At 45.8% G+C, this 27,662-nt stretch overlaps 1 protein-coding gene across 12 annotated transcripts in view; it reads right to left on the bottom strand.

Moving 5' to 3' along the window:
* Positions 1 to 12,279: 12,279 nt before the first annotated feature.
* Limch1 (LIM and calponin homology domains 1) overlaps positions 12,280 to 27,662 on the bottom strand; it is a 317,259-nt gene continuing 301,876 nt past the window's right edge. For 7 of the 12 annotated variants that reach the window (XM_041671162.1, XM_041671164.1, XM_041671159.1 and 4 more), the window contains 5 exons: positions 25,523 to 25,646; positions 23,745 to 23,831; positions 22,296 to 22,404; positions 19,380 to 19,482; positions 12,280 to 15,266 (listed from right to left, as the gene is read on the bottom strand). In XM_041671162.1, the coding sequence (XP_041527096.1) occupies positions 15,241 to 15,266; positions 19,380 to 19,482; positions 22,296 to 22,404; positions 23,745 to 23,831; positions 25,523 to 25,646 (449 nt within the window). In that variant the 3' untranslated portion in view covers positions 12,280 to 15,240. The remainder of the gene's footprint in view (positions 15,267 to 19,379; positions 19,483 to 22,295; positions 22,405 to 23,744; positions 23,832 to 25,522; positions 25,647 to 27,662) is intronic. The other 5 variants (XM_041671170.1, XM_041671163.1, XM_041671171.1 and 2 more) reach the window with 2 other exon arrangements.

The raw sequence follows: 27,662 nt of genomic DNA on the forward strand, positions 1-27,662 counted from the left end.
CTGACTGCTCGTTCATCACTATTGCTTTGCAGACGAATACAAACTACCTGCACTCAGCGTTAGAGACGTGTTCTCGCCATAAAGGTACGCAAATAAGTATTTAAAAAGCATTGCTAGAAAGTTGAAAATGCCTTAGTGGATGTGTTAGGAATACTGAGATTGGTTTTTGCTAACTGATTGAACATTATTGCGGAGCTCTCCCACAAATCATATGCACCCAGCCTAGCACCCGCTTGGGGAAAATGGTGACGCCAGGCACCAAGCAAGACGTTGGAGATGTTCATGTCTTGCTTTATGTCGAATTAGCAGAAACTCGTCTCCGTGGGCCTTCAGAGGAGGAAACAAGACGGTCTTGTTAATTTAGCTTGTAGGATGGAAAGACAGTACAACCATCATCGTCTCATCAAAATTTGATTAAAATATGAGTGACTGGCTAAAGGGAAAGTAGCCACTTCCCCCACCCTTTGATTTTTTATTTTATTTTTGAAGAGTTCTTGGAACACCACTCAGCTCTTAATGGCTTTTTCATTATGAGAGCCAATTCGGAAGGCTAATTCCAGCGTCTGAACGGTCTCGTACAGTAAAGCGTACAACTGGAACAGTCAGATAATTGCTGCTAATTTAAGCACGTTGGCCTTAGCAATGGCAGCCAGGCGAGAAGGTGATTTTAACGTCTTCTTCTCACAGAGATTTTATTTTATTAAGATTTATTTTTATTTTATGTGCAGTGGCAAAGGTGCCAGACCCCCTGGAATTGGAGTTACTGACAATTGTGAGCTGCCATGTAGATGCTGGGAATTGAACCCAGGTCCTCTGGAAGAGCTGTCAGTGCTCTTAATCGCTGAGCCATTTCTCCAGCCCCCCTCTCATACAGATTTTAAAAATCTACTATCAAAAAAAATCTTTGGGTCTTCTATGACCTTCTCGTATCCAGTAGAGAGCACGGACCACTGATTTCTCCACTTACCCCACGTTCAGACTCTGGCCTTAAGAAATGTTACTTGCTGCCACGTAGCAGACCTCACACAAGGGGAAGGTAAGCTCACAGCTCTGGTAACAAGATTTGCGGTGTTAAAAGCAATCGGATCTCAAATTTTAGGCAGTTAAATGTCTTAATTTGTTCTTTTCTACTTGCCATAAGCTAATGAGGGAAACGTTGACACAGGGACTCCTCCCAGGGAGGGGCTCTCCTTGTTCACGGATTCTCAAACCAATCTTCTCTCTTGAAATTAGATTTCCAAAGTGCCTCGTAGTCCTTAAGCCAGGTGGCTGCGAGGAGCCCACTCGGAACATTCATAATCATCTGAAATAAAAGCACACTCAAAAAGTCAGATGCACTTAAGACAATCAAATGGAGTTAGTCACCAAGTAGAAATAGCTCTCTTCCTTTCTTGCTAATCATGCCCTTTAGCCTCCCCACTCCAGCACAGGGTGCTGATGGGAATTACCTTGGCTTGGAAATAAATAGCAGGACTCCCCAGTGTTAAGTACCCATGTGGCCTCTTATGCCCAACAATTCATTGTTCCGGGGCTTTCGTTCAACTGTTGTCCATCAGAGGCTTGCCCTGTGGCTTGATGAGGGAAGATGGGCGGCAGGCTTTCCAAAGGGCACAGTGGAAGCCGAGTTAGAGAAGCTTCTAGACGTTACTACTACTAGACATTAGAATCTTTTTCCCATAGAAGTCTGCCCTCCCCATCTTAAGAAGGTCAACTGAAGAACTGATATGGGTTTTGGAAGATCAAAGGAGTCCCGGGTCCCATTTGTGAGGACCTTGTGGTTAGAATGTGAAATGTCCCCAAAGGCTCTTGTGTTTGAAAAGTTGGTCCTCAGCTAGGGATGATGTCTTTGGAAGTGTGGAAACATTAGGATAGTGGCTGTCCACCTTCCTAATGCTGGGACCCTTTAATACACTTCCTCATGCTGTGGTGACCCCAGCCATAACATCACCTTCGTTGTTACTTCATAACTGTAATTTTGCTACTGTCATGAATGGTAAGGTAAATATCTGTATTTTCTGATGGTCTCAGGCAATGCCTGGAAAAGGGTCACTCCACCCCTAAGAGATCATGACCCCCAGGTTGAGAGCCATTGCTTTAGAGGGAAGCCTGGTTGGAGGTGAGTCAGTACACACCATGGTCCCACTTGCGGTCTGCTTTCTTTGTGGTGTGGACACAATGTGACCGGTTCCTTTCTGCTCCTGTTACCATGCCTCTACTGCCAGGGCAGACTGTATCTATTTTTTTTAAAAAAAATCTTAAATGAGAAATTTATTTAAACAACAGGACACTTGACTTGAAGGGAAAACTATCTAGGATTCACCGTTTTCCCTGCCGGTAGAGTAATTTCACCCTGCTTAAAGACAGATCGCCTTGTATGTAACAGCTATGTACAAAAGTTATAAAATTGCCTGTCTTTGGTTTTTATGATGATAAATGAAAAACATTAAAATTCTCCAATTGAACAAGATATGTAAAGAATTTTATGTTGTTGGGTTTTGTTGTTGTTGTTAAAACAAATAACTCACTGGAATATAAAGATAAGAAGTGAATGAGCATGCCACTAATGGAGAAAGGAGATATTGTCCAGAACCAGAACTTCCCTGGACCATCTTCATTTGATGTCAGTCTAAACAAAACATTAGCCATTTCTTTTTTTTAAGGCACAATATGTTTCTGCAAGCACAGAAGCTACTTTACGTCCATTAAAGGAATGGGGAGGGGGAGACCAAGGACTAGAGAACACTGTGCTGTAGTGAGCAGGACGTGTTGGAACCAGACTGCACTTTCTAAATGACACTGTGTTCTTGGTCCGTAATAACTCTGGCAGAAGGGAGCAGGTTCACGCCTTAGTAGACACCTCCTGTCGTTGACTGGACTGTTCCACTGCATCTCCATCCTCCTGCGACTGGACTGCGCCATTGCACTGCATCTCCATCCTCCGTTTCCATCTTTGCAGCTGTGTCTGTTTTGTGATTGGCTGCCCATGGGATCAGACTCTGACCTGCCTCCCTGACCTAGCCTGGCGTTCGCAACAAGCTTTCACTGGTTTACCAAATGGTAGATGCTTTCATCTTAACTGCACCACTGCCATCTGTCCCTACCACCTTCACATACCTAGTCTTGACTCCTCCCTTGGGTTTCTAGCTGCCCAAAGTATGGACTTTTCCCTTGGGTTTCTCGCTGCCCAAGGTGAGCCCTGGGGTCTCCTCAGCTCCTCAGCTGCTCTTCCACAAAGAGATACCAGGTCCACACTGAAGGAGAACACGGGCATTCTGAGTCCCCTCCTATACCGCAAGCCCCTTCTCCTTTGAGCTGTTTCCTGCCAGGCATTTGATGACAACGAGAAAATTAATAAAGTCAGGAACCACAGATTTGAATTTGAACTCAACTGACCCCATTTTTATTTGTTCGCTTTGCGTTTCATTTAAAAAAAAAAAACTTCCCTGGGACAAAACCCTTTCCCCATTATATGGCTGACCCAAGGAAGTGGGGGGGCACTATCACCTGGGCCCCCTTTTAATCAGAGGAGCTGCCTTATCTGTGAACCAAAACAACTGCCCAGAGTTTCTATAGGTGAAGGTAATTGTGTCAACTTGAGAAGAGTTACTCAACTCCTCCCTTGTTTTTATTTCTCCCCGCTGTGAAGAGGATAGAGGAGAATAAACTACAAACCAAGGGCATCAAAGGTAGGATGGCCACTAGGAGAAAACTGCAGGACCTATTAAGATTTGAACTTAATCATATATCCATTCAAAACCTCAGACCTAGGCACAGCTAAAGGCAGAATCACAAGGTGCTCTGGTCATTCTAATGTGGTTTTGTGTCTGAGCCACACATTAACTTCTGCTTTGCTTAGGAAGCTTTTCTTGGTAGGGAACAGGAAAAGCGGCCAACATTGAAATAGGCGATAAAGGAATTTCTAGGTTTTAGGAATCACAGCATGTGGACTTAGAGTTGGGTATGGGAAGGTCTCACGAAATCACATCTCCAGGTCGAGTACAAGCAGATACACAAGCTTCTTCCTCATGTAGGGAAAGGGGACATTTTCCTCAACACTAACAGAAGGTTTGGGAGTCCACTGATTTAAATCACGGCCACTCAAACCGACAAGAATGGCAAAGGGGTGAGGCTATTTTGATGGATTGTTGCAATCAGAGCCGGGCCCTAGAGCCAAGTGGGGCTGCTAATCCCACTCAACAACATGAGCACTGTGGGATGGGTGATGAGAAGACCACCGGGTGCCCCATGCACTCCCTGAGGCGGTGGATTCAAGTGTGCCTAGTTTTGTAGCTTTTTTTTTTTCAGTCATAGCCAATAAATGGCACAATAGTAACTTCAAAGCTTTTAGGAATCTTGTGGCTTTTACTGGAGCTTGTTCCAACACACGTCGGAGTAAATGCGATTTCGAGATGCTCAGGAGAGCCTCCGTGTGCCTCATATGCTCCCGTGACTCAGAACTGAGAACCACAAAGTGACCCAAAGCAGAGTCAACAAACCTGAACTGGATGTCAAAGGGTGAAGAGCAGGGGCACAAAAGTCAGGAACTGTCATGTTTCTGTTCACACTACCACATGCTTTAATGACTGGTTCAAAAAAGCAAAAGGTAGTTTCTTACTTTACTTTTATTTTTCCCTAAATAAACTATGGCATAATTAGTTGTTGTTAGATAAGAACAACGTCATCCTGTTGGCTATGATAAGCACCAAAGCACCACCATTGGACGTTTCTACAATCCATACTTCTTCGGCCCACAGCTGCCTATTCCCCATATCCCCTATGGAGCCTCCCAGTCCTGCTTTCCTAGTTCCAGAGAGAAGTTTCCAAGCTCGTTTTATTGTTGACAATCTTATGGCTGGAAATTCAGAATTTAAAATGGCCTAAGAATTTAAAAACATTGAGTGCTCATTACCAAAGAATCAGAGTGATTTTTTTTTTTCCAAATGTGTTTAATGTCTAACCATTTCCAAAGTGAAGCCCAAATTGAGAAGACTCTGAAATAGAGTTTCTTGATGAGATAGCTTTAGGAAAACATGGATTGGACAAATTTATACAGACCACTTCATCTTTTACTATGCCTCCTATAGTCCCAAGAAAAAGAACATGCTATGTTTGGGCACACTACTACATGCTATAATGACTTTAATGACTTGGCCGTGAGATCCTCCTGAACAGCATTTCACAGAGCACACCAGCACACACTGGGAAACGCTCCTCGCCTCCCTGCCAAATCCCCATGCTTTCTGTTAAGTCAATTATCTACTTGCCCTTTGTCAGCCTGTGTTCTTAGAGGCCTGTAGGATGCTATCCCACAATGAAATCCATTAAGAAAAGCTTGAAACCCCCGTTAAAGAGTAACAGAAAGGGGGAAAGGCCTGAAGGTGATTCTTACCAGGATAGCAGATCTGATCTAAGGATGTCACTGATTCATCGTTCCTGTTGTCTTTCTGAGGGCGGAGGACACATACCACACACCTTTAACTGGATCCCTTTACCCACCCAATGGTGCATCCTGCCATCTAAATACACGGAGGCCACATGAGCTCTGACAGAAGAGATGCTGAGGCTCCAGGTTCCTGATATCAACATTGCGATGAAGCATTTCTTGTGACCCACTCTTAGGCCTGGGAGGAAGCTGCCCATGTAAGATGCAAATGAGATGAGGATCTCGTGCCAGTTCCGAGTTCTGCTAAGATGCAGTTCTGTTCTGCCCTGTGGGACAGAACTCTGTGTACACTAAGGGCGGCAGCTGGAGAGCTCACAGACCTCTGAGAGCAGCCACACGGCCCAAGGATAGCAAGGCTCTGCCAGGACCCGGGGCTCAGATAAATACTGTCCCATTCAAGCCTCCATGACATTTCCCTGTAGAATTTGATCATCTAACCAGCTCCGGCAGACTCTCCTATCTGCACGGATAAAGAAGACAGATAGCTCTATGTTTGCATACAGTGAGAGCAGTAGCCAGAATGGGCAAAACACAAAGTGCACAGCTAGAAGTAAGTCAGTCACAACCTTACCAAGCAGCAAACACCAAAGCATATAGCTAGTAGTAAGCCAGCCACAAGTCCACCAACAGCAACCACTGCTGGAAGTATTGTGGTTGATTTGTCTCTGTTTTCTTCCTTTTTAAGTGGCTCAGTGGTTAAGAGCACTGCCTGCTCTTCCAAAGGTTCAATTCCCCGGAACCACATGGTGGCTCACAACCATCTGTAATGAGATCTGGTGCCCCCTTGAGGAGGAGACCTGGTCAGTTGTATTCATAAATTTAGATCATGAAATCCAATAAGGACAGGTTCACCAGAACCGCGATATACGGACTGTCCATGCGTGCTTCAGCATTGCCAGGGCATCAATGCCCTCACCTATTTGTGTGGCAGTGTTCTGAGCATGTTGCTGAACTCTTGGTATTCCCAATGCTGCACAGTAGGATTTATTTGGGGGTCACTCTCCCCGAGAGGATCTAGTCTGGAGATCCTGTCCAGCAACACGGAGAGAAATTGAGTTTTTTTTTCTTTTGTTGCTTTGTTTTGTTTTGTTTTTGTTTTTACATACTGGAAAAAAAGTCAGTAGAGGAGTTGGAGGGATGGCTCAGTGGTTATGAGTGGTACGAAAGTGTTCTTTCAGAGGACCTGGGATTTGATTTCCATCACCCACCACCACGCTGTATCAGATATACACATACACATACATCTATATCAGACATACATACCCATACACATAAAATTAAAAAGTAAAACTATGTAAATAATGGGCAAGTAATTCTATTATTATATCATCTTAACATACTCATCCACATACAGCAATAGACAGCAATTCTAATATAAGTGGCCAACATTTTTCCTATAAGCTAGAATGTACCCTATTTTAAACGCATTATCCTCTTAAGAACACTATATGGTATGCTATATATTATCTAATTTATTTTGAGACAGGGTTTTATGTAGCCATCCCATGTTGGCCTCAACATCACTCTGTGTTAGCTGGTCTCTGACGGAACTAATAATAAAGTAACTGTGAAAAAATAAGAAGGCAACGAAGTCGGCGGTCCTTCACAGTGTCCTCAGCAGCATCTCCCTTCTCCTGCCCCAAGTCCTGAGTTCTTCCCTCACTTCAGCCTGCATTGTACGCCCATGGAGACGACATGCTTTGTTCTGTTGTCTCTGGGTGTCCCATCGATGGTCCTATGTACCATATATAAATATATGCATATGTATATGTGTGTATATATATATGTACATGTTAATAGGTGTCTTATGTAGTCCCTTATTTTTCCTGATACATCTGAATATGTGTGATCTGATCTTCACTTGATTTTCCTAATGTTTTCCTCATAATTATATACAAGTAGTGTGCTATGAGAACATTATTGAACATGTGTCCTGGACCATGTGTGGCTGCTACTTAAGCTTCTCTTGAGTGTAGGCTTAGGCATGGTTCCAGAAGAGAAATCTTTGTGTCAATCAATGCCATCAGATTATCTGCCAAATGGACAGGGTCTCAATATGTAGCCCTGGCTGTCCTAGGACTCTGTGACCTCAGCTCATGGAGAATCACCTGCCTCTGCCTCCTGGGTGCTGGCATTGAAGGTGTGCGCCGCCATGACTGGCTGCCGATACACATTCTTGCCAGCAGTGAGCTTCTGTTCTTTTGCTCCTCATTCACATCTGGCTCCAGCAAAGCCTGAGTTCTCCACAGTCTGACGGGGATAAAATGGCACTGTGGTTGGTGATGTGGCTCAGTAGTGGTGTGATTGCCCGCCATGCTCAGAGCCAGGGGTTCAATGCCCAGCACCATTAAACAATAAAAAAGGAATAAAATGAACCTTCTACTGGTTATAATTTGCATTTCCTTTCTAGCAACAAAATAAGTGTGTCTGTTCTGTGATTCATATTTTGTTTTTGTTTTTCAAGACAGGGTTTCTCTGTTTAGCCCTGGCTGTCCTGGAACTTGCTTTGTAGACCAGGCTGGCCTCAAACTCACCTGCCTCTGCCTCCCAAGTGCTGGGATTAAAGGCATGTACCACTACTGTCTGGCCATGATCCATATTTTCTATGAAACACCCAGCCTTCAGTCTTTTTCGATTAATGGTTTACGCTTTTAATGGATATTTTAAGCTTCTTTATATCTAGTTGTTATATTAGAATTCTTGATATGTTTTATTCTAAATCTTTGCTAACTCTATGTGCAACAAATATCTTGTTTGCCGCCTTGGTTTTCTGCTTTCATTGTGCAATATGTAAGTTCTTAATAGAGTAAATGATTCCCTATTTGGGGAGATTTTGTCTTAACTGTTTAAAAAATATTTATTTATATGTGTGTGTTTTACCTGTATGCATGTCTGTTCACCCCTTGCATGGCTGGTGCCCCCAGAAGCCAGAAGAGAGTGTTGGATCCTCTGTAACTGGAGTCATGGACGGCTAAACACCACTGTGTGTATGGTGGGAACAGAATTCAAGTCTCTGCAAGAGCAGCCAGTGCTTTCAATGCGGAGCCGTCTCCCTAGCCCCTTAGCTGTTACTTGAATTTGTGCTTGCTTTGGTCACTAAAAATGCCGAGGATTGTTTTTATGTCTATTGCCCATTTGTATTTATGGGACTTTCAAAAATTTAACTTATGCCTCCGTATTACTGATAGCGATTTTCTGTCATATTTCCTGGAAATATATTCCTCTAGTTTATTATTAGTTTTAAGAGTTTACTTAAGTTTCTCCAAAGTTTGTGTTTAAACATATTTAAACCTTTCATTCTTATTTTGAGTTTTAAAAAGCATTTGGGGGTTGACCTGTGCGGAGTTGATATTATTGTAGAAGAGATGACATTAATCAACTATTCCTTGTGTGGCACTGATTCATGAAGATTATAGTACTCTAAAATGCTGGTTATCTGGGTGTCTTTGACCTTTATTCTTTGCCACATTAAATATAGTTAGTTTGGTAATGCCTCTCCATCCATATTTTGTCTACTGTTATCTTCTTAGCTACTTTACTCTTCAGTAAGACCATCTCTCCCCCCATCCCCATTTTGTCAAACGTTTATGGACCATATCAGGAGAGGCATCCCTTCTGTTACCAAGCACTCCATTTGGTTCCTAGAGTGCTGTACCACAGAAAAGACTAAGCTTCCGGATTCTTGGTGTTGGAAAGCAGGATCACTTATGATTACTTTTGTTCAGAGTCAGGAGGAATAGCCACCTGCTCCCAGATGGGAGCATGGGTGGTAACTGATTCCGTATCTGTGCAGAGAGCAAGTGCGGTGTTCCACATGATGGGGTCTCTCTCCCCATTTCAGCCAGAGTCTTGCCAAGGTGCCCAGACTGAGCTTCAAGCCCTGCCCTCCAGTGATACTTCCCCCTCAGCCAATTAAAGAGGGGACTATAGCCATGGGCTCCAAAGACAGAGCTGCGTGTCCATAGGAGCCTCTGAGGGCTTGTTCTGACAACTGTCTCTCTGCCAACATGTTCTAAACCCACAAAGCATGTTGAAACAATCATCTGTCCAGGAGATGCTAAGAAACACCAGCTTTACCCACAGTGTCATTACTCCACGAAAAGCAATCTTCTATCCAAGAGCACTGAGAACAAGAAGTAAGGTTGGGACTTTTGGAGTCCTTGTCCTGCTAGCCCTGGCTGCTGTTGAACTGAGAAAGCGGAGGGCCAGCTAGGGAGCAAAGGTGGGGCTGGACATCTTGGGGCTGGTGATTTCAAACTCATTGATGGGGGAGGGAAGTTCAGAGATGGTGTGTGTTGGGAAATGCTGTATTGGAATTCTGGTTGGAGATGACGCTATCATGGCCCAGCCTTTGTGTGGTAAACACCCATGGAGCTGAATGAAGCCTGCCGTAAGCAGAGCTGTTCCCCCCAAACCCGGAGTAAGAATATCTAGCCTTAAGGGGTTTGCTAATTGACTTTTGCCAACTTTACACACATCTAGACAAATCTGAGAAGGGATATTTAGCTGAGAAAATGCCTCCAGGAGATTGGCCTGTATGAAAGTCTGTAGGCATTTCTGAATTAGTGGTTGATGTGGAAGGACCCAATCTACTGTAGGTGGTAGCAACCCTGGACAGGTGGTCCTGAATGACATTAAAAAGCAGGTTAAAAAAAAAAAGCAGGTTAAAGAAGCCAGGAACACTCCTCCACAGCCTCTGCTTCAGTTCCTGCCTTGACTTCCTTCAGTGATTTTCTTACTTGATAAAGTTTCTCCCAATTTCCTTCAATGCTGGACTGTGATGTGGAACTGTAAACTGAAACAAGTCCCCTCCTTGCCAAGTTGTTGTAGATAGTGTTTTATCACAGCCATAGAAATCCCAAGACAAAGGAACACCTGGAATGCCGAGTCCATCGGAATACGTGTTAGTATAAATTCACTGTCGGACAAGTGTGCCGCGGGTGAGCACACCTTCAACCCCAGCACTCGGGGGGCCAAGGCAGAGGGATCTTAAGTTTGAGGCCAGCCTGGTCTACACGGAAAGACTGACTCAAAAAGGCATTCATGGGTGCATACACAAGAACCACACCCTCCCTTCCCTGTGTTCTTGCACCTGGGTGCAGATGAAATCCCACCAGTTCTAGCGATGCTCGGGGGCCCTCCTCCTGGCTCGCAAGTGGCACCCCAGATCCTGAGAATCTGGAACAGCTCAACAGGAATTTACACAATTCTGTAAAATATTGGAGTTTCCTGAAACACATTTTCTTCACTTTTTTTCATGTTTAATTTTTAAATGATCTTTTATATTTTACGTATCAATCCCAGTTCCCCCTCCCTCCTCTCCTCCTACCTTCTCCCCATCCCACCCGAATACACTCACCTGAGACACATCTTAGACCCAGTTTCTAACCTATAAAACATGGGGAGACATACAGCTATCTTGGAACATAGCAGAAATGCTATCTTAGAAATAAAACGCTGCTCGAAATAGTACAGCTGTCAAAATAAAGCTAAACAGATTTAGGAAAGGAAAAAAAAAATCTTGTTTGTTTCTCAAGTCCCTTGAAGCCAGTTACAATCAAATATGAAACTATCTGCAGTTAATCAGGACCTCAGGCAGCAGCAAACCCTGGAAGGACATGCCAGGAGGCTATCCAAAAGTCTCAGCATTGTGGCCCGGCAATGCAGGAGCCTGTTAGCTTTCTCTGCACGACCCAAACACCCTGAAATGTAGGTAATTGGTATGATATTGTCGATAAATTATTCATATCACAGCAAGTTAGTAGCAGCCGTTAGAGGAAAAAGAAGACAGTTCTAGATTGCCATCTGATTTCTTGAGAAGAAAGTTTGGTGTCTGTACACAGATCCTATGTAATGTATAAAATTAGATATACATATATGTAATCATTTTTAGTTCCATAATTTTAGGTTGAAAAACTTTTCTTTAAACATTTACTTATTTTGTGTGTGTAAGGTATATGTGCACATGTGTGTGTGTGAATGCATGCATCTGTGTAGTTACGTGTGTAAGGGTGTGTGTGGGTGCTTGCAGACACCAGAAGATGGCACTGGATCAGCCAGAACCGAGCACTGGAGTTGGAGTGCTCTGAGCTGTCTAATATGGCTGCTGGGAAGCGAACTTGGGTTCTCTGCCACTGCAGTGCCCGCTCTTAATTGCGGAGCCACCTTTCCAGCCCTGACAGTTGTATCGTTACTCTGGTAACTAAGGACATGGGAATGGCAGCAACAACTAACTGCCCGCCAAACAATACAAAAAGCAGAACCACATGCAAGCAGCCATAGCAGGTAGAAATCTGCTCCCTAAAGCATTTGAAAGTGTCAAGGGATTTGCTTGTTGTTCCCACTCCCTGCAAACATGGGACAGAGTGCAAGGCAAAGTACACGAGAGATTTAGGAAGAGGGGACAGTCCCAGGAGGGTGTCGCCGTCTCAGAGCATCTTCTCTGGTCCAGTCTCCAGGTCCTGAGTGAGGCCAAGTGTGTGTCCAGTGAGTGGAGAACACGGAGGCAGTGGGGGAGAAGGGGTGGTGTACACTGACTTCAGTGGGTTAGTGCTGTTCCAATGGTCATTACCTGTTTTCTTCTGGAAGCTTCCACAGGCACCTGCATGATCTATCCTGGTTATTGTGTCTATTTCAAGGAGTAAAAATCTTCCCTTGTGAGGCAACCCCCCAGCAACCCCTTCCACCAGCTAGTAGCTCTGGTTTTTCATAAACAGACGACCTTGGATGCACAGCTCTGATGTCATCTGACTACACAGCCCTGAGCCAAGAGCCAAGACTCTGTGCCCCAAGAAGAATTACCCCACCCCTCCAGAAACAATAAAAGCAACACCAAGTGGATTTGAGTATTTTATTTATAAATGTACATTCACTATAAAAGCTGTTGCATTTTTAGACAACTTTTCATTTTTAATTTTTTAAACTATTTCTCAGAGGCATTTTAGAATAAATATTGTAAATGGAAGTTAGTGTAGTTGATACAGGACGTCGCCCACCCAGAAAGGGACATCTTCTGGATGGACTCACATCGAAGGTGGATCGTTTCAGCTCGCTGAATCTTACACCGCCTACAGGTAACTAGAATCTGCATCACGTTAATGACACTACACAGAAAGGAGGACAAAGGTCATGAGAGTTTGCTAGTGAGAAACAGAGTCACCGTTTTTGTCCTCGGGAGGGAAGTATGTGGGGTCTGAGGGGGAAGAACAGCCACAGTCCCCCAGGAATAATAAATCACTCGCTTGCCTTGCCTGGTTTTTAAACAAACACATTGACACCATAGCTTCACACAACAGAGTACATTTTTTCCCCCTGGGATCTCAAAGATTATTTGAAGAGGAATAGATCATAGTCTCTTATGCTGCACTGGCAGACAAGGAGAGCTAGTCTGCCGAAGCTGCCGTGTAACCGGTACTAAATGAAATCGAAATCAAATAGAAATAGAAACGGTTGGCAATTAGAATTTAGAGAATGTTGGAGATTATTCCAGGCTGGTGACTAGTGTTCATGACGGCAAAGCACGCGCCACGCGTGGGAGGGGGCTTTATTCCTCTTGACTCCAGTCGAGCTGCAACACACGTACAACGCGTCCCGCTAGGAAGTATGTATAAATGGCTTTGTGAAACCAGAAGAGTGTGCAGCACTCATGGGATCCTGACATAATGGATGGCCTCGCACATGTAAAAAGTATTCTATAAAAGTCGCTTACCAATGACCATATCGTACATGTTTTGTGCATCGTTTCTCGTAAAGTACTCTGTTAATATCATGCAAAGTGTAAACATCCACATTATTAAAATAGTTAATAAAACATGCAGGTGCTTCATCAAAATATTGGACTTGATCTGTACATTTTCAAAACTTTTTCTTTTTTCTTTTTAATTTTTTCCTTTTTTATTTGTCTTTTAAAATCTTTATTTATTTATTGTTTATTTTTTCTTGTAAAGCAGCGGACACCTCTGAGAGAAGTCGTGAGACCTGGGAAGTGACGTCATTTCCCTCCGGTGTTCCGAATCTGCCACCCACCACCACGTGCAACAGCTTTGCATTTTCTAAGGCACAATTTTTAATGAAATGATGTGTGAATTTCAGTCCAATAGCAACTCGTCCAAATGGCAAAGTGGCCTATATGCCTCCAGTGGCCAGGAGATGCCTGCACCTATAGGGAACCCACATGCAAAGAACCGTCTAGCACAGAAATAAATAACTGCTAGCCATACTCCATAAGACACAGAAAAATTATTGCTTACATAACAGAAAAACATCTACTTGCGCTCTCGCTATGCTACATTAGCCTACTAGGAGTGTATCCACGGTCTACATCCGCCTAACGTCGTCATTAGCCTACTAGGAGTGTATCCACGGTCTACATCCGCCTAACGTCGTCTAGGGGTGTATCCACGGTCTACATCCGCCTAACGTCATTGTCTTTACTCAGTTGCCATCCTTTTAAGGCAGAATAAACAGTTCCCCTTTGCCCAGTCCTTAGCCTGGAGAGCCAAGTCGCGCTGGTTTAGCCGCTTCATTCCTGCCGTGTCCAGCTGGAATTCCTCACAGGGGGCAGAGAACAAACCAGGTCTCCGCAGGCGTCGCTTTCAAAACTCCATGGGTCAGGTGCAGAATTCTTGAGAGTCAAGAAGGCCGTGTGGGAGAAGGAAGGTGCACACAGGTCCATGGGGGTAGGCAGGGCACCGTCTGCCTTGGGCGGCTGCCCGTACAGACCAGTTGTGGGCTTGTCTCATTATGCCATCCGGGGTCCGTGAGGATGGACTTAATGCTTCTCTCTGGGTCCCCGGGCTTCCACCCCCAAGGAAAACTTGTAGGCAAAAGATGAGACGTACTCACCCCTAAAGACAGACTGTCCTGGGTGCCTACACTCACATCTTCACATCAAGCCGCTCAACAACCCCTAACCCAGTGCTTGGAGAAAGCAGGTGGCCCAAGCCTTAAGGCTACCACTGACATACCATCCGGACAGATGACACTTCCTCATGGATTTTATAGTAAGTCTGAAGATAATGGCTGGCCAGTTTCCTCCCTACCCTTGCACAACATCACAGAGTGGAAGTCTAGTGATACTGCAAGGGCTTTCTTCATTTGGGGGATCAGCCTATATTAATGACACGACATCCAGGGTACACAAAATCTAATACTAACAGTGTGATAAATTATTGGTAGGACATCTGCCCCCCCCAAAGGTAAGTAACACAGATGTTTTCAGGAGTACAGTATATATTATCAGACTACTGTCTTTGCATTAAAAAACAAGTTATAGTTCCGAGTCAGAGCTTTCTGGGGTGTCTAGATTTTCTGAAATGCATTCACTTTATGCTCCTGTCTTAAGTTGGCATGTCTTGCACTTCCTGCAGCTCAATTCTGTAAACATAACGTGTTTAATTTCTAGAAATACTAAAACACAACAGGTTTATTGCACCCTTTTGCTATTTCCCAAAGAAGAGAATAACAGCTATTCCCCAAAGAAGAGAACAACACCTTCTCAACCATAAGCCTTTCTGCTTGTGCTGAAACCATTTGTCTCCCCCCCACCCATTAACTGTTCAGAATCATTACAACGCAATATTCTTTTGTATATACTGTGCAAATGCAAAAAAAAAAAATCAGGCCCCAACCAGAAAAAGCACACTGTGCTACAATACAAAAGAGCAGATACCACCTTGCAGAAGAGTCTTCCAGAATTAGATGAATGCTGAGAAGCCCCTGAACTTGGGGTTTAATTAAGCCATTGCCAGACACCCTTAATAAAGAAATGTTCGGTGATCCAGAAGCGCTCAACCCTGTCACAGTGTTGTAGGTTGGCCGGCACCTGTGGTGAGAAAACCAGAACCTTGGGTTACTCAATGAGTCTCATTCCGCATGCTTCAAAACCCTCAGGTTAGCGGTTACCCTTGCCAATGGGAAGGGGAGTCATAGCTCACCTTACTTCTATGCTCTCCTTCCAAAGGAAAGGGGGTCATAACCCACCTTGGTGCTACACTTTCCTTCCGCAGGAAAGGAATCGTGGTCCACCTTGGTGCTAAGCCATCTTCCCACAGGAAGGGGAGTCATGGTCCACCTCATGGCTTTCAGCATCACCTCTAGGCATGGCATGTGGCATCACTCAGGACTTTGTTAGAATATAGGGTTGGGAGCGCCTCAGGCCCACACAGCCAGGTGTGAGGGTGGTGTCTATGCTTCACGCCTGGCATAAGAATTCCAGATTTCCCCGAAACCAAATGACCTTGCCTGCCCCCATCAAGCTTTCTAATTTGTCCACAAGCAAGAAGTTGTTTTTTTTTTTTTAAATTTCTCTTAAGGTCTTAGGTCAAAGAATCAGTCCACTGAAATTGGAGGAATCTAATTGATCTAAAAATCCAGATTGCTAGATTCTAGATTGAACAGGTAAAATACAGAACACCTAATAAATCTGACTTCCAGATAAATACACACTTTAAACATGTAAGTATATCCCATGTGATATCTGGGACACACTTGTGCTAAATCTGGATCATGCACTATTTGGAACACATATATACTGAGAAAATTGCAAATGTGAAAAGCTATTTGTTTAGCTGGGTGTGCCCGTGCATGCCTGGCATCTCAGCACAGGAGAAGCGGAGTCCACGTCTGGTCTTAGTTATACAGTGATGCTGAGGTCAGTCTATGCTCGGGTGCGAGTCTGACTATCGCAACCCAAGCCAATCCAATCGCCGTACCCACCATACAGAATGGGGCACAGGAGATAGCACAATCGGATCCTGAGAACACAGGGCCATAAGCTTTTGACAATGGCACACACTTGTAATTTCAGGACTAGAGAGGCTAGGACCGCTAGATTCCTGGGGCTTGCTGGCCAGGCAGTCTAGTCAACTTGAGTTTCAGGCTCAGACAGATAGACAGATAGACACAGAGTGGACTACATCTAAAGAATGACAACCAAGGTCACCACTCCTAGCTTCCCAAATGCATTTGAAATTGCAAACACACATACCAAAAAAAAAAAGAAAAAAGAAACAAACATATACCCTCCTCCCGTCAATCCCAAAACAACAACAAAAAAATCATGGCTTTATGTGAAATTCAAATTTCAAACACTTCATTGAGTATCTTGTATTTGTTCTGGTCATGCACTCTAGGAAAGGTTAAATTTCAAGTTCTTGTTGAAGCTTTCACAAGGTTTCTTCTTCATTTTAGGCACACCAGTCACGATGAGGTGAACATATTGGAGAAGACCCGGGGGAGTTAGTGCTAAGTGCATTTACCTCACCAGAGTGAATGCTGGAACAGAATGCCATGCGCAGCGGCCGTCCAGGGCACACGCACAAATGGCACCAGTTAAACATGCGAGGGCTTCAATCATGACGGGTAATTTGCTTTGCACTTCCATTCCCATTTACACACGGACTTAAAAACTCCTTATGTGGCTCTTAGGAACCGCATTTGAATATGCTTTATGCCATGTTCCCTCCAACGGGGAAAAAAGTTCATTTACATGTGACTAGTTACTCGGAGGGAACAGGATTAAGTAGTCAGGTTTTATCATTCCACAGAATGAAGTGGTTTCTGCCTCTCTGGAATGCCTCTGACGCAAACCATACTTTCCATCAATCCATCTCCCTTCTTCTCAATTCAAAGCAGTATTTTAAAAAAGAAGAAAAACCACTGCCAGCCAACTTCCTCCACTGCCACTTACATCTGGGGACACCGTCAACCTGTCAAGTTTATTTATAGTTCTCCAGCTAAATAATTCCTACCCTGCCAACCACATCATTCCTGAGTACGTTTATTTAAGACAGAGAGAGAGGAGAGACAGATAGAGAGAGAGAGAAAGAGAGAGAGAGACAGAGAGATAGAGAGAGAGAGACAGAGAGAGAGAGAGAGAGAGAGAGAGACAGAGAGAGAGACTCTTATATACCCTGGTCATTCTCCTTGTTATGTGTTCACTTAATTACAATTATCCTAAAATGATACAAACATTTGTCTGAAAAAACAATCATGGCAAAGAGTTCAGAAAGTTTTGGAGGAAAAAAGGAAAGAAACTGGAATGTGTGTGACTATTACTAGCCGACCTTAAAACATATTAGGAAGCTACAACAATTAAAACTACTTGGCAATGGAAAATAAGCACATTGTAAGTATAATCACATCCAGAAGCAGATTCAAACACACAGAATCCATGAGAAAGCCAGCACTTCCTATTAGTCAGAGGAAATGATCATTGAGTAGCATTCACACAGTCGGCAAAATTACCTCACTTCTGTCCAATTTTTATCTCAAATACATTCCTGAGAATCACACACGTACAAACTGAACGAGACTTTAGGATAACTCTCTCTCTCTCTCTCTCTCTGTGTGTGTGTGTGTGTGTATGAAGATGATGAACATACAGAATCCACACATATGAAACTGGCATTTTAAAAAAACTCCAGCATTTGGTACAATGAATATGAGCTAATAAAAGGGGAAAAAACTATCATAAATAGAAAATTATCTCATGTGTAGTCTACCTGCTTAGGACTTCTCTGGCTCTTATCTTTAGTCAGAATTAAAAACAGTTAATGCCCTTTGTATTTGCATGAGCAACCCAAGTTCCTAGCCTAATTTCAAAGGATGTGACAACAAACCATCCCAACCAGAGAAGTCTGGATGAAAAACAGTCACTGCCACCCAGAGGCAGGTTCAGGCTTGCTGGCATCTTTAGAGCGTGCTAAGTTACAAAAGAAATTCAGATCCTCAGTGCTGCCTCAACTGTCACTCATTCCAACAGTGCCCCCTTCTGGGACTGAAGCTGGAGCTGTGTGATTTCAAGGTTTCTCACAGACCCAAACAACCTGCACTGGAACTTGCCTCACTTCACTTGTGTTTTTATTCATTCATTCATTCATTCATTCATTCATTCAAAACAGGGTTTCTCTGTGTGGCCCTGGCTGTCCTGGAACTCACTTGATAGACCAGGCTGGCCTCGAGCTCACTGAGATCCGCCTGCTTCTGCCTCCCGAGTGCTGGGAATAAAGGGGTGCACCACCACCGCCTGGCACCTCATTTTATTAACAAGCACATACTCCTCTGTATTCCCTAAAGCACTCAATCTGTATCTATAAAATGAAAACAATTTACTCTTATCCTCCAATCTAGAAGCCAGTGATATAATTCTTCACTTACTTTGACAAAAAAATATTTTTGAATTTCGGATGCCATTTCTTCAGTGTAACTGTTAAATTTACACGTCAAAAGATCTCCTGTTGTTCTGGTCTCCATTTAAGGAGGACTGGGCCAGCAAGCCGCAAGCAAGGTTCCAACTGTCTGAACAGTTAGACAGCATCGCCCCCTGGTGGCTCCAAGTAGAACACACACTTTCTTGATTCAGAAACCTACCAAGTCCCCACAGCCAGCAAGTTTTTAAAAGCTTATTGTAAGCAAAGATATGGAAGCGGGCGGGGTCAGAGAAGCAGGAGTCATCATTCTGTCTTTCAATGAACCTCTAAGTTTGCTTAAGAACAAAATCGTGTTCTGTAATGAAACTCCTGAAGGGCTCTGCCACTGCAGACTGGGCACTCACCTATCCCACCCTGACAGCCATTCCGCATTCCTCGGCTTCCAGCAGCTGCTGGCCTATGCAGACAGGCTGGACCAAGAGACGGCTGCAGACCCTAACCTTTCTTCTGCCTCAGCAGGGTCCCTGCAGTGAGCTCAGGCGGGTCTCTCAAACCCGACCTACAGTGCTACCTGTCTGTGTTCTGGCACACTCCTGGGTAAGGCTCATTTGCTCCCCCAGCAGGAACATCCTGCGAGGAGCATCTGCTTCCTGGCCTCTCAGTTCCTTTGACCTCCATCCTAAAAATCCTCTTCCCAGGGGTAGGAGTGCCAACTGGAGGCAGAAAATAACGGAATCGCACACGAGAAGGGTGAGAGCCCGGGGAGACAGTCTCTCCGTACTCACTTCTGGATCGCATGTAGCAGTCAGTACAGTTTAGGAGACCGTTGCGAATCCTCACATCCGTCCCACTCACTGTGTCTCCAAGCTGTCCTTTACAAATGCCACACTGCAGGAGAGAAGGGACAGAAGTTGTAACACCAACAGGGGATTGTGTCTGGAACGTGCTGCTGATGTCTGAGGCGGTTTGAATGAGAATGGCCCCGTGGGCTCAAATGTTTGCAGGGTCAGCCCCTAGGTGGTGAGCTGTTCGGGAAGGATTGGGGGCGTGGCCTTGTTGGAGGTGGGTGTGTCACTGGGGGCTGGGCTTTGAGTGTCTCACTCCACCTGCAGCCTGTGGTTCAAGATGCAAAGCTCGCAGCTGCTACCCAGCTCCACGCCTGTCTGCTTCCTGCCACAATGGTCATGGACTCTCCTATCCTCTAGAGTCGTGAGCCCCAATTGAAAGGCTTTCTTTTCTAAGGGTCGCCGTGGCCTTGGCGTCTCACAGCAGTAGAACCATGGCTAAGACACTGCTTAAGTGAGGCGTGTAGGGATAATTCCACCCACCGTCTCCATGTTCGCTGAGTATCTACTGGGTTAGCTATGGCACCATAAGCCAGTGTAGGGCAAAAAGTAAAATATATTTTTTTACCATTTTATCGTAACTCCTGTATTTTACAGAGGAGGCCACAGGTTGAGATACTAACTGGTTTGCCCTGGGGTTGTGAAGCTGGCACACAGCACTGTAGTGACCTGAGAGCCTGCTCAACTGTTCTAATGCACAATTTCTCAATCAAGACAGAAGGCCATTTCCGACATATTACACCCTGCTCATTTTAAACAATCATGTAACCAAAGGCATCAGCTGAAACTTGACTACTACTAATCTAGGCGTTCCAGCACATTCTACCAGAGAATTACTGAGGAACACATCCACTGTGTATTTCCACATTAGAGAGGCGGACCCAGGATGACAAATTCCCTGGGTATGGAACTCCCATTAGCCGAGAGGCGTGAGAGCAGAAGTGGATTGTAGGAGGTACTTGCAAACAGAGAAGGTGGCACTGGGGGGTCTGTCCAGGTGTCATCCCCTTGCACAGGGCTCAGCCGCAGCCCTGACTCACGCTCTGAGACTAGCTGGGTCACAGGGACAGTGTCAGCAAATGATGGAGACTGCATGTCGCTGTGTCTTGTTACTTGTGAACCTCACTGACTATTTCTTATACCAGGGACAAAGGGAGTCGTTTTAATCCCATACAAGCTGATGGGACACTACCAATGAGAAAGAGGATGAAATCCAGATAGAGAAAGAAAATGTATTAGCATCATGTAGAGAAAACAGCGACTCAAATTCAAAGGCGGAAGGCGTGGCTTTGAAATCAATTCTATTCACTTGAAAGGTGCTCATGAGTAGAAAGAGAGGCTGGGAGATGCTGGTAAGTACAATTCATTTCTCTGACAGCAAACCAAGTAGAACAGTCCCCCTTCCCCCATCATGTTACAGGAGACCTGGTCTCAGAAGCTAGGCTCCTCATGGGCACCACACTAGTCCATCTAAAGGATTTATTGATACTTCTTCCTTTAATACAGAGGAAAACAGTGGCGATTGAGGAAGACAGAGCTGTTACTCTTTTTTTTAATATTTATTTATTTATTATGTATACAATAGTTTGTCTGTGTGTATGTCTGCAGGCCAGAAGAGGGCACCAGACCTCATTACAGATGGTTGTGAGCCACCATGTGGTTGCTGGGAATTGAACTCAGGACCTTTGGAAGAGCAGGCAATGCTCTTAACCTCTGAGCCATCTCTCCAGCCCCAGAGCTGTTACTCTTATGGAGTTCACTGTTTGTCAAGAAGCTGGTAACTAACACAGCATAACAAGCACTAAGGACTAAGTGGCTACTGAGACTCTTCAGCAAAGGCCAGTGCCTGGCTGGGTGTGGCGGGGCGTGTTCGTAATCTCAGCACTAGGGAGGCGAAGGCAGAAGGCCTGTGGGTGGTTTGAGGCCAGCCTGGGCTATACAAGGAGACCTTGTTTCAAACAAAACACTACACACCAGTAACAACAACAACAACAACAGATCAACAGACTTCATATGGAGCTTTGCAGAGGGAGTCTTCATCTGAGGTCATGGACACTGTCTCTCTGAATACTGAAATCTTACAGCTAGCCACTGCCACTTACCGGGCAGAAAGTATTCCATTAGGGCAACACCTAAAACCCTGTCACACGAAATCCTAAAAGTTAAGATATTTCAAATAAATCCTTAGGGTCCAAAATACTCAGAAGGTCCACTGTCTCCCAGGGTTTCATTCTGGACGTCCCTTTGGGATGTCTGGGTTAGCCACTAAGGTGTGACAAGACAAACTGCACAGACCTATTTTTTTTCTTCTAGAAGGATTTCACTTCCCAGAGGGACTCAGGGTTGGGGAGCTGACCCTCACATCCCTCACATACCTGGAACTGACCCTCGCATCTGTCTATACCTGGACCTGACCCTCACATCTGTCCATACCCGGACCTGACCCTCACATCTGTCTATACCTGGACCTGACCCTCATATCTGTCTATACCTGGACTTGACCCTCACATCTGTCTATACCTGGACCTGACCCTCACATCTGTCTATACCTGGACTTGACCCTCACATCTGTCTATACCTGGACCTGACCCTCACATCTGTCTATACCTGGACCTGACCCTTACATGTGTCTATTCCTGGATCTGAACCTCATATCTGTCTATACCTGGACCTGACCCTCACATCTGTCTACACCTGAACCTGAACCTCGCATCTGTCTATACCTGGGCCTGACCCTCACATCTGTCTATATCACACAGGGAGAGGTTGCAAGGTTACAGGAGGGATTTATTAGTACAGGGAAAGATCTAGACCCTGACATTGGCTCCGAGAGGAGAGGGCTGTGTGTGTACATACTCTGAAACACTGGATGTGAAAGTAGAGATTCAGGGTCTCGATGATCATCGCGGCTCCTTTACCCAGAGCGAGCCCACAGGAGGAGCACAGCTTCTTCCCGCTAATAGACCTGGGCAGAAAAAGGCACGGTGAGAACCTTGGCTCACACAACAGGCAACCTCATGCAAAGATGGACACGTGGAGTTTACAAAATGCTTCAACCATGAATAATGTGAGGATCACAAACTGACAATGAATTTGGAATTATGCAGAGCCATATGCTGCCAGCAAGGCCTGAGCTGAAGGTGATGGGCCTCCACGTGGTGCTGAGTCCGCTGTGTCTGAGCATCTTGAGATGATTTAATATGAGCATCATATGTTTACAGAAGTTTTAACAAGACACTCAGTTTTATTAAGGTTCCAATGTGCCCTTAACAGTTTCCACTGCATTTCCTTTACAAAGAGTCCATTGTAATGGAGGAGGGAAGGAGCCTTGGGAAGCCTCAGAGATAGGGTCCCTGCCTCTCCTTGACTTCCCTGTGTGCCACCAAGGGCTCTCCTGGGGTTGGCCAGCATATCTCTATTGTGTCTTCCAGCACAAACACTGTCCGCTGGAACGGTACTTGCTTTCTGTCTATATTGTAAACTCCTGGGACTGAACCCACCCTCCTTCATACACCTACGGCCCTGGACACTGTCCACCCACAGACTGAACATAAACTCAGCAGGTGAAAGGGCAGGGTCAATGGCCCACCTGCCACCACAGGGCTGTCCCCTAATGGCAGCTTTCCAATAATGCCTTCTGCTGCAAGCCCTGGGAGAAATTCACCAGTATTGTCATTTGAAAGTCACAGTGGTCCAAAGGGACAGAGAACCAGAAGGGCAGACAACGAGAGGTCTCCTCAAAGACCTGGCCTCATCAAACCCTAGATGTACCTCTACCTAGCCATGGAAAGAAAATTCTCTATCAGTGAAAGCCTCTTAGTCCTTAGTCAGACAGACAGATAGCTGGGCACCTTTAAAGATATCATGGGGACCAGCTACTGCCCAGAGCCACTGTCAGATCTAGGGAGGGATGGAAGAGGATGAAGTTTTGTTTCCCAGCTCTCCATTTCTCTAGAGGAGCCAGCAACCCACTGCCCTCCGAGGGTTATCATCCTGGAGGTGGAGGCAAGGCTGTAGGAGCCCAACAACTGTCTGGGGGACCTTATTATTAGATTGTATGCTCCACACAATGCTTTTAAAACCTAATGGCCACAGCTAGCACCACATATCTGACTTTTTCTACCCCATGCTGATGAATCCGCAGGCAGATGGAGATGCTTTCCTGACTGCCCCCCCTCTGTGCATGTGGTTGGAGGAGAGATGTGGATGACAAGGCTCTCAGAATCATTCGACAAGCACTAATCTGCCCAGAGTCATGCCCGTAGGTGCTGGAAGCACAAAACAGCCTCTGAAAGGCTTGCTGACCTCTTATACCTGTTTGGTGACTGGCCGGGAGGGGTAGGAGAACAGGGGGACAGGGGCCCAGCCCAGAAGTTCTCTCGAGGACTTTTCCTGTAACACGGCAAAGGAGCCCACAGTTATGAAAAGTTAACAGAAGCCACAATAGAAGACATTTTAGCTTCAAACTAAAACAAAAGGACCACAGAGGAGTCTCCTACTGGCATCTTGGCCTGATGTGTTTTGAAGTATGTCTCACTAAGGCGCCTAGGTGGGCCTGAAGTTTGGTCTTCCTTCTGGCTCAGTCTCACAAGTGCGGGTTGGGAATGGGAGAGAAATTAGCAATTACGTCCAGAAGGAATGCACAGGTGTGTAAAATGGAAATCACACTGACACCGCTGCTTAGAAAGGAGAATATGGTGAATTCTCCTTTATTTGAATCACGGGGCTGTTATTTAAGCTGTTGAACAAGCTGTTGTTGCCTGCTGCATTTCTTACGAAAACTACAGGCTTAGTGGGACAGAAAGATGAATAAAAACACAGGAAGAAATTCTTAAGGGCAGCCCAGAAGTTCAGGGAGATGATTTTTTAAAAAGCCGCTTTATGGTAAAGACCATGAAATTAAAATTAAAAGATATCATGCAGCTAGGGTCACGTGGCCACTCAAACAAAACAGGGCAGGTCTTAGAGGAAGGGACTTTTAGTGCTGTGGCTTCTGCCTTAGATGCCCGCAATGAAAGGTGGCGTTGAGACTGTTTAATACTCATTCGGTCATAAGAAATCAGAAGACCCTATTTAATACTCATTCGATCATAAGAAATCAGAAGGCCCTAATTTGACGATGCCAGCATGTCACATAGGGGCAAGTGCTGCTTGGGAGCCCTGTGTGGGAACAGGTTGTCAGTATGGAAAAGTTAATATTGTGAGTGAAAAACTAGTCAGGGCACAGAAAAGGACAAGGAAAAGAAAACAGGAACACAGAGGACAAAACCCCTCTGTCTCTGGCTGCTTGACTGTGAGGTCCCTTGAGGCCCCGCTCACTCTGCGCCCCCCCACCTCAGATGGCACCTGTATCCCCCAAAGGTCACATTTTCAAAGTGTAACCGCCATGGCCTGAAAGAATAAAAAGGCTGAAAGCCACGCAGTAACCACTGGGAGTGACTGCATCTAGGTGACCTGAGCTCCTGTGATTCCTGGGGGATTCAGAGAGAAGGGTGGTGGTTTAATATCGTGCAGAGAAGGAAGAGAAGCGAACAGGGCCTGCTGATGACCCACACTGCGGTGCTGGTTATTTGCCAGACATGGAAATCCGAGGAAGATACTAGTCTCATTCCAACTTGATAATGAGGAAACTAGGGCGGTAAAAACTAAGAGCCATCCTCAAGGCTCTGTGTCGGTACGAGGCAGACAGACTCTGAACCCACACAGTCCGGATCCAAGAGGAATGACTGGCTAAAGTAATGAATGCTAGGACCTTCCAAGTGCGATGCGCGGCTTCACCACGGTCTTGTGAAGTTCTGAGTCCTCTGTAAATTCCTCTAAAACATAACCAGCCAAATTCTGGGGGCAAGATATGTAACTCCCCTCAACTCTTCACCTGAAAATAGGATTATCAACTGCATAACATTACTGGGAAGGCTCACTGCGAGAAACCGTTTTAAACTCTCAAGCACCAATCACGCGAAAGTGGGATTAAATGAAGACAAAGCACAGAAAAGCTGCTGACATCCTGTCATCGAACACTGCTCCCCATCCAAGTCAAATACAATAAAAAAGAAGCCCACATCCGCCATTTGTCTACTCACTTCCGTCTTTCACCCGGAGACTCGAGCTGATGATTAAGGTTTTTATCCAGGGGCAGGGTTTTGGGCTTCACATCTTCTGACATACATGCTGATGGGTTTGACACCTGATGATTCTGAGGTGGCTCTAAAACCGAGAAAGGGACATAAGCGTGCTCAGCAGCATCTAGATGATACCCAGGAAAACACCGGAATGTAAGGCGCCCATGGCTTCTGGTCCTCAGAGGAATTCTCCGTGGGCTGTGTTCCACACATAGCCCAATCTGGTTTGGTGCAGTCTACCCACCAAGAGCATTTTCTGGGGCAGGGTTATGTTCAATGGTACAACCAGGACATTAGAAGAATGCACTGTTTATAGTAACTTAAAAGTTTGTCAAGTCTCCCTTTTATTAAAAAAATGTTATTTTCTGTGTATGGGTGTTTTGCCTGCATGTACATCTGTGATCCCACATGTAGGCAGTGCCATGGAGGCCATAAGAGGGTGTCATATTCCTGGATACAGAGTTACTGAAAGGAGCTGTCATATAGGTGCTAGGAATAGAACCTGGGTCCTTTGAAAGGGGAGTCAGAGCTCTTAACCATTGAACCATCTCTCCAGCTCCTCCTTCTAAATTAAAAAATTACATTTATTTATTTTGTGTGTGTGTGTGTGTGTGTGTGTGTGTGTGTGTGAAGGCCACAGGACCACCATCAGGGAGTTACTTCTCTCTCTCCACTCTACAAGCCAGGATTGGACTCAGGTCATCAGGCTTTAATGACAAGCTCTTAATCACTGAGCCATCTCAGCAGCCACAGCCTCTAGTCTGTAAAATGCGAATAACTGTCCAGGTCTCACTGAAGCCCCAACCGCCTTGTGTAGAGTCTGGTCACATGATGGGAGTTTATGTGTTATATATTTAACAGAAGCTGTGAGGGTTTACAGCAACTTAAATGTTGGGATTTGTGTCTTCACTCATTCTTACCCTGAGCTAGCTGTGGGCCTGTACCACAGTGCGGGGTCCCAGCCTCTGCCTCCAGCTCCTGGTCGATTCTTACCCTGAGCTAGCTGTGGGCCTGTACCACAGTGCGGGGTCCCAGCCTCTGCCTCCAGCTCCTGGTCGATTCTTACCCTGAGCTAGCTGTGGGCCTGTACCACAGTGCGGGGTCCCAGCCTCTGCCTCCAGCTCCTGGTCGATTCTTACCCTGAGCTAGCTGTGGGCCTGTACCACAGTGCGGGGTCCCAGCCTCTGCCTCCAGCTCCTGGTCGATTCTTACCCTGAGCTAGCTGTGGGCCTGTACCACAGTGCGGGGTCCCAGCCTCTGCCTCCAGCTCCTGGTCGATTCTTACCCTGAGCTAGCTGTGGGCCTGTACCACAGTGCGGGGTCCCAGCCTCTGCCTCCAGCTCCTGGTCGATTCTTACCCTGAGCTAGCTGTGGGCCTGTACCACAGTGCGGGGTCCCAGCCTCTGCCTCCAGCTCCTGGTCGATTCTTACCCTGAGCTAGCTGTGGGCCTGTACCACAGTGCGGGGTCCCAGCCTCTGCCTCCAGCTCCTGGTCGATTCTTACCCTGAGCTAGCTGTGGGCCTGTACCACAGTGCGGGGTCCCAGCCTCTGCCTCCAGCTCCTGGTCGATTCTTACCCTGAGCTAGCTGTGGGCCTGTACCACAGTGCGGGGTCCCAGCCTCTGCCTCCAGCTCCTGGTCGATTCTTACCCTGAGCTAGCTGTGGGCCTGTACCACAGTGCGGGGTCCCAGCCTCTGCCTCCAGCTCCTGGTCGATTCTTACCCTGAGCTAGCTGTGGGCCTGTACCACAGTGCGGGGTCCCAGCCTCTGCCTCCAGCTCCTGGTCGATTCTTACCCTGAGCTAGCTGTGGGCCTGTACCACAGTGCGGGGTCCCAGCCTCTGCCTCCAGCTCCTGGTCGATTCTTACCCTGAGCTAGCTGTGGGCCTGTACCACAGTGCGGGGTCCCAGCCTCTGCCTCCAGCTCCTGGTCGATTCTTACCCTGAGCTAGCTGTGGGCCTGTACCACAGTGCGGGGTCCCAGCCTCTGCCTCCAGCTCCTGGTCGATTCTTACCCTGAGCTAGCTGTGGGCCTGTACCACAGTGCGGGGTCCCAGCCTCTGCCTCCAGCTCCTGGTCGATTCTTACCCTGAGCTAGCTG

The sequence above is a fragment of the Microtus oregoni genome, unplaced genomic scaffold, assembly GCF_018167655.1.
Source record: "Microtus oregoni isolate MIOR12 unplaced genomic scaffold, Mior012 000021F_ref0000039, whole genome shotgun sequence".
Lineage (NCBI taxonomy): Eukaryota > Metazoa > Chordata > Mammalia > Rodentia > Cricetidae > Microtus > Microtus oregoni.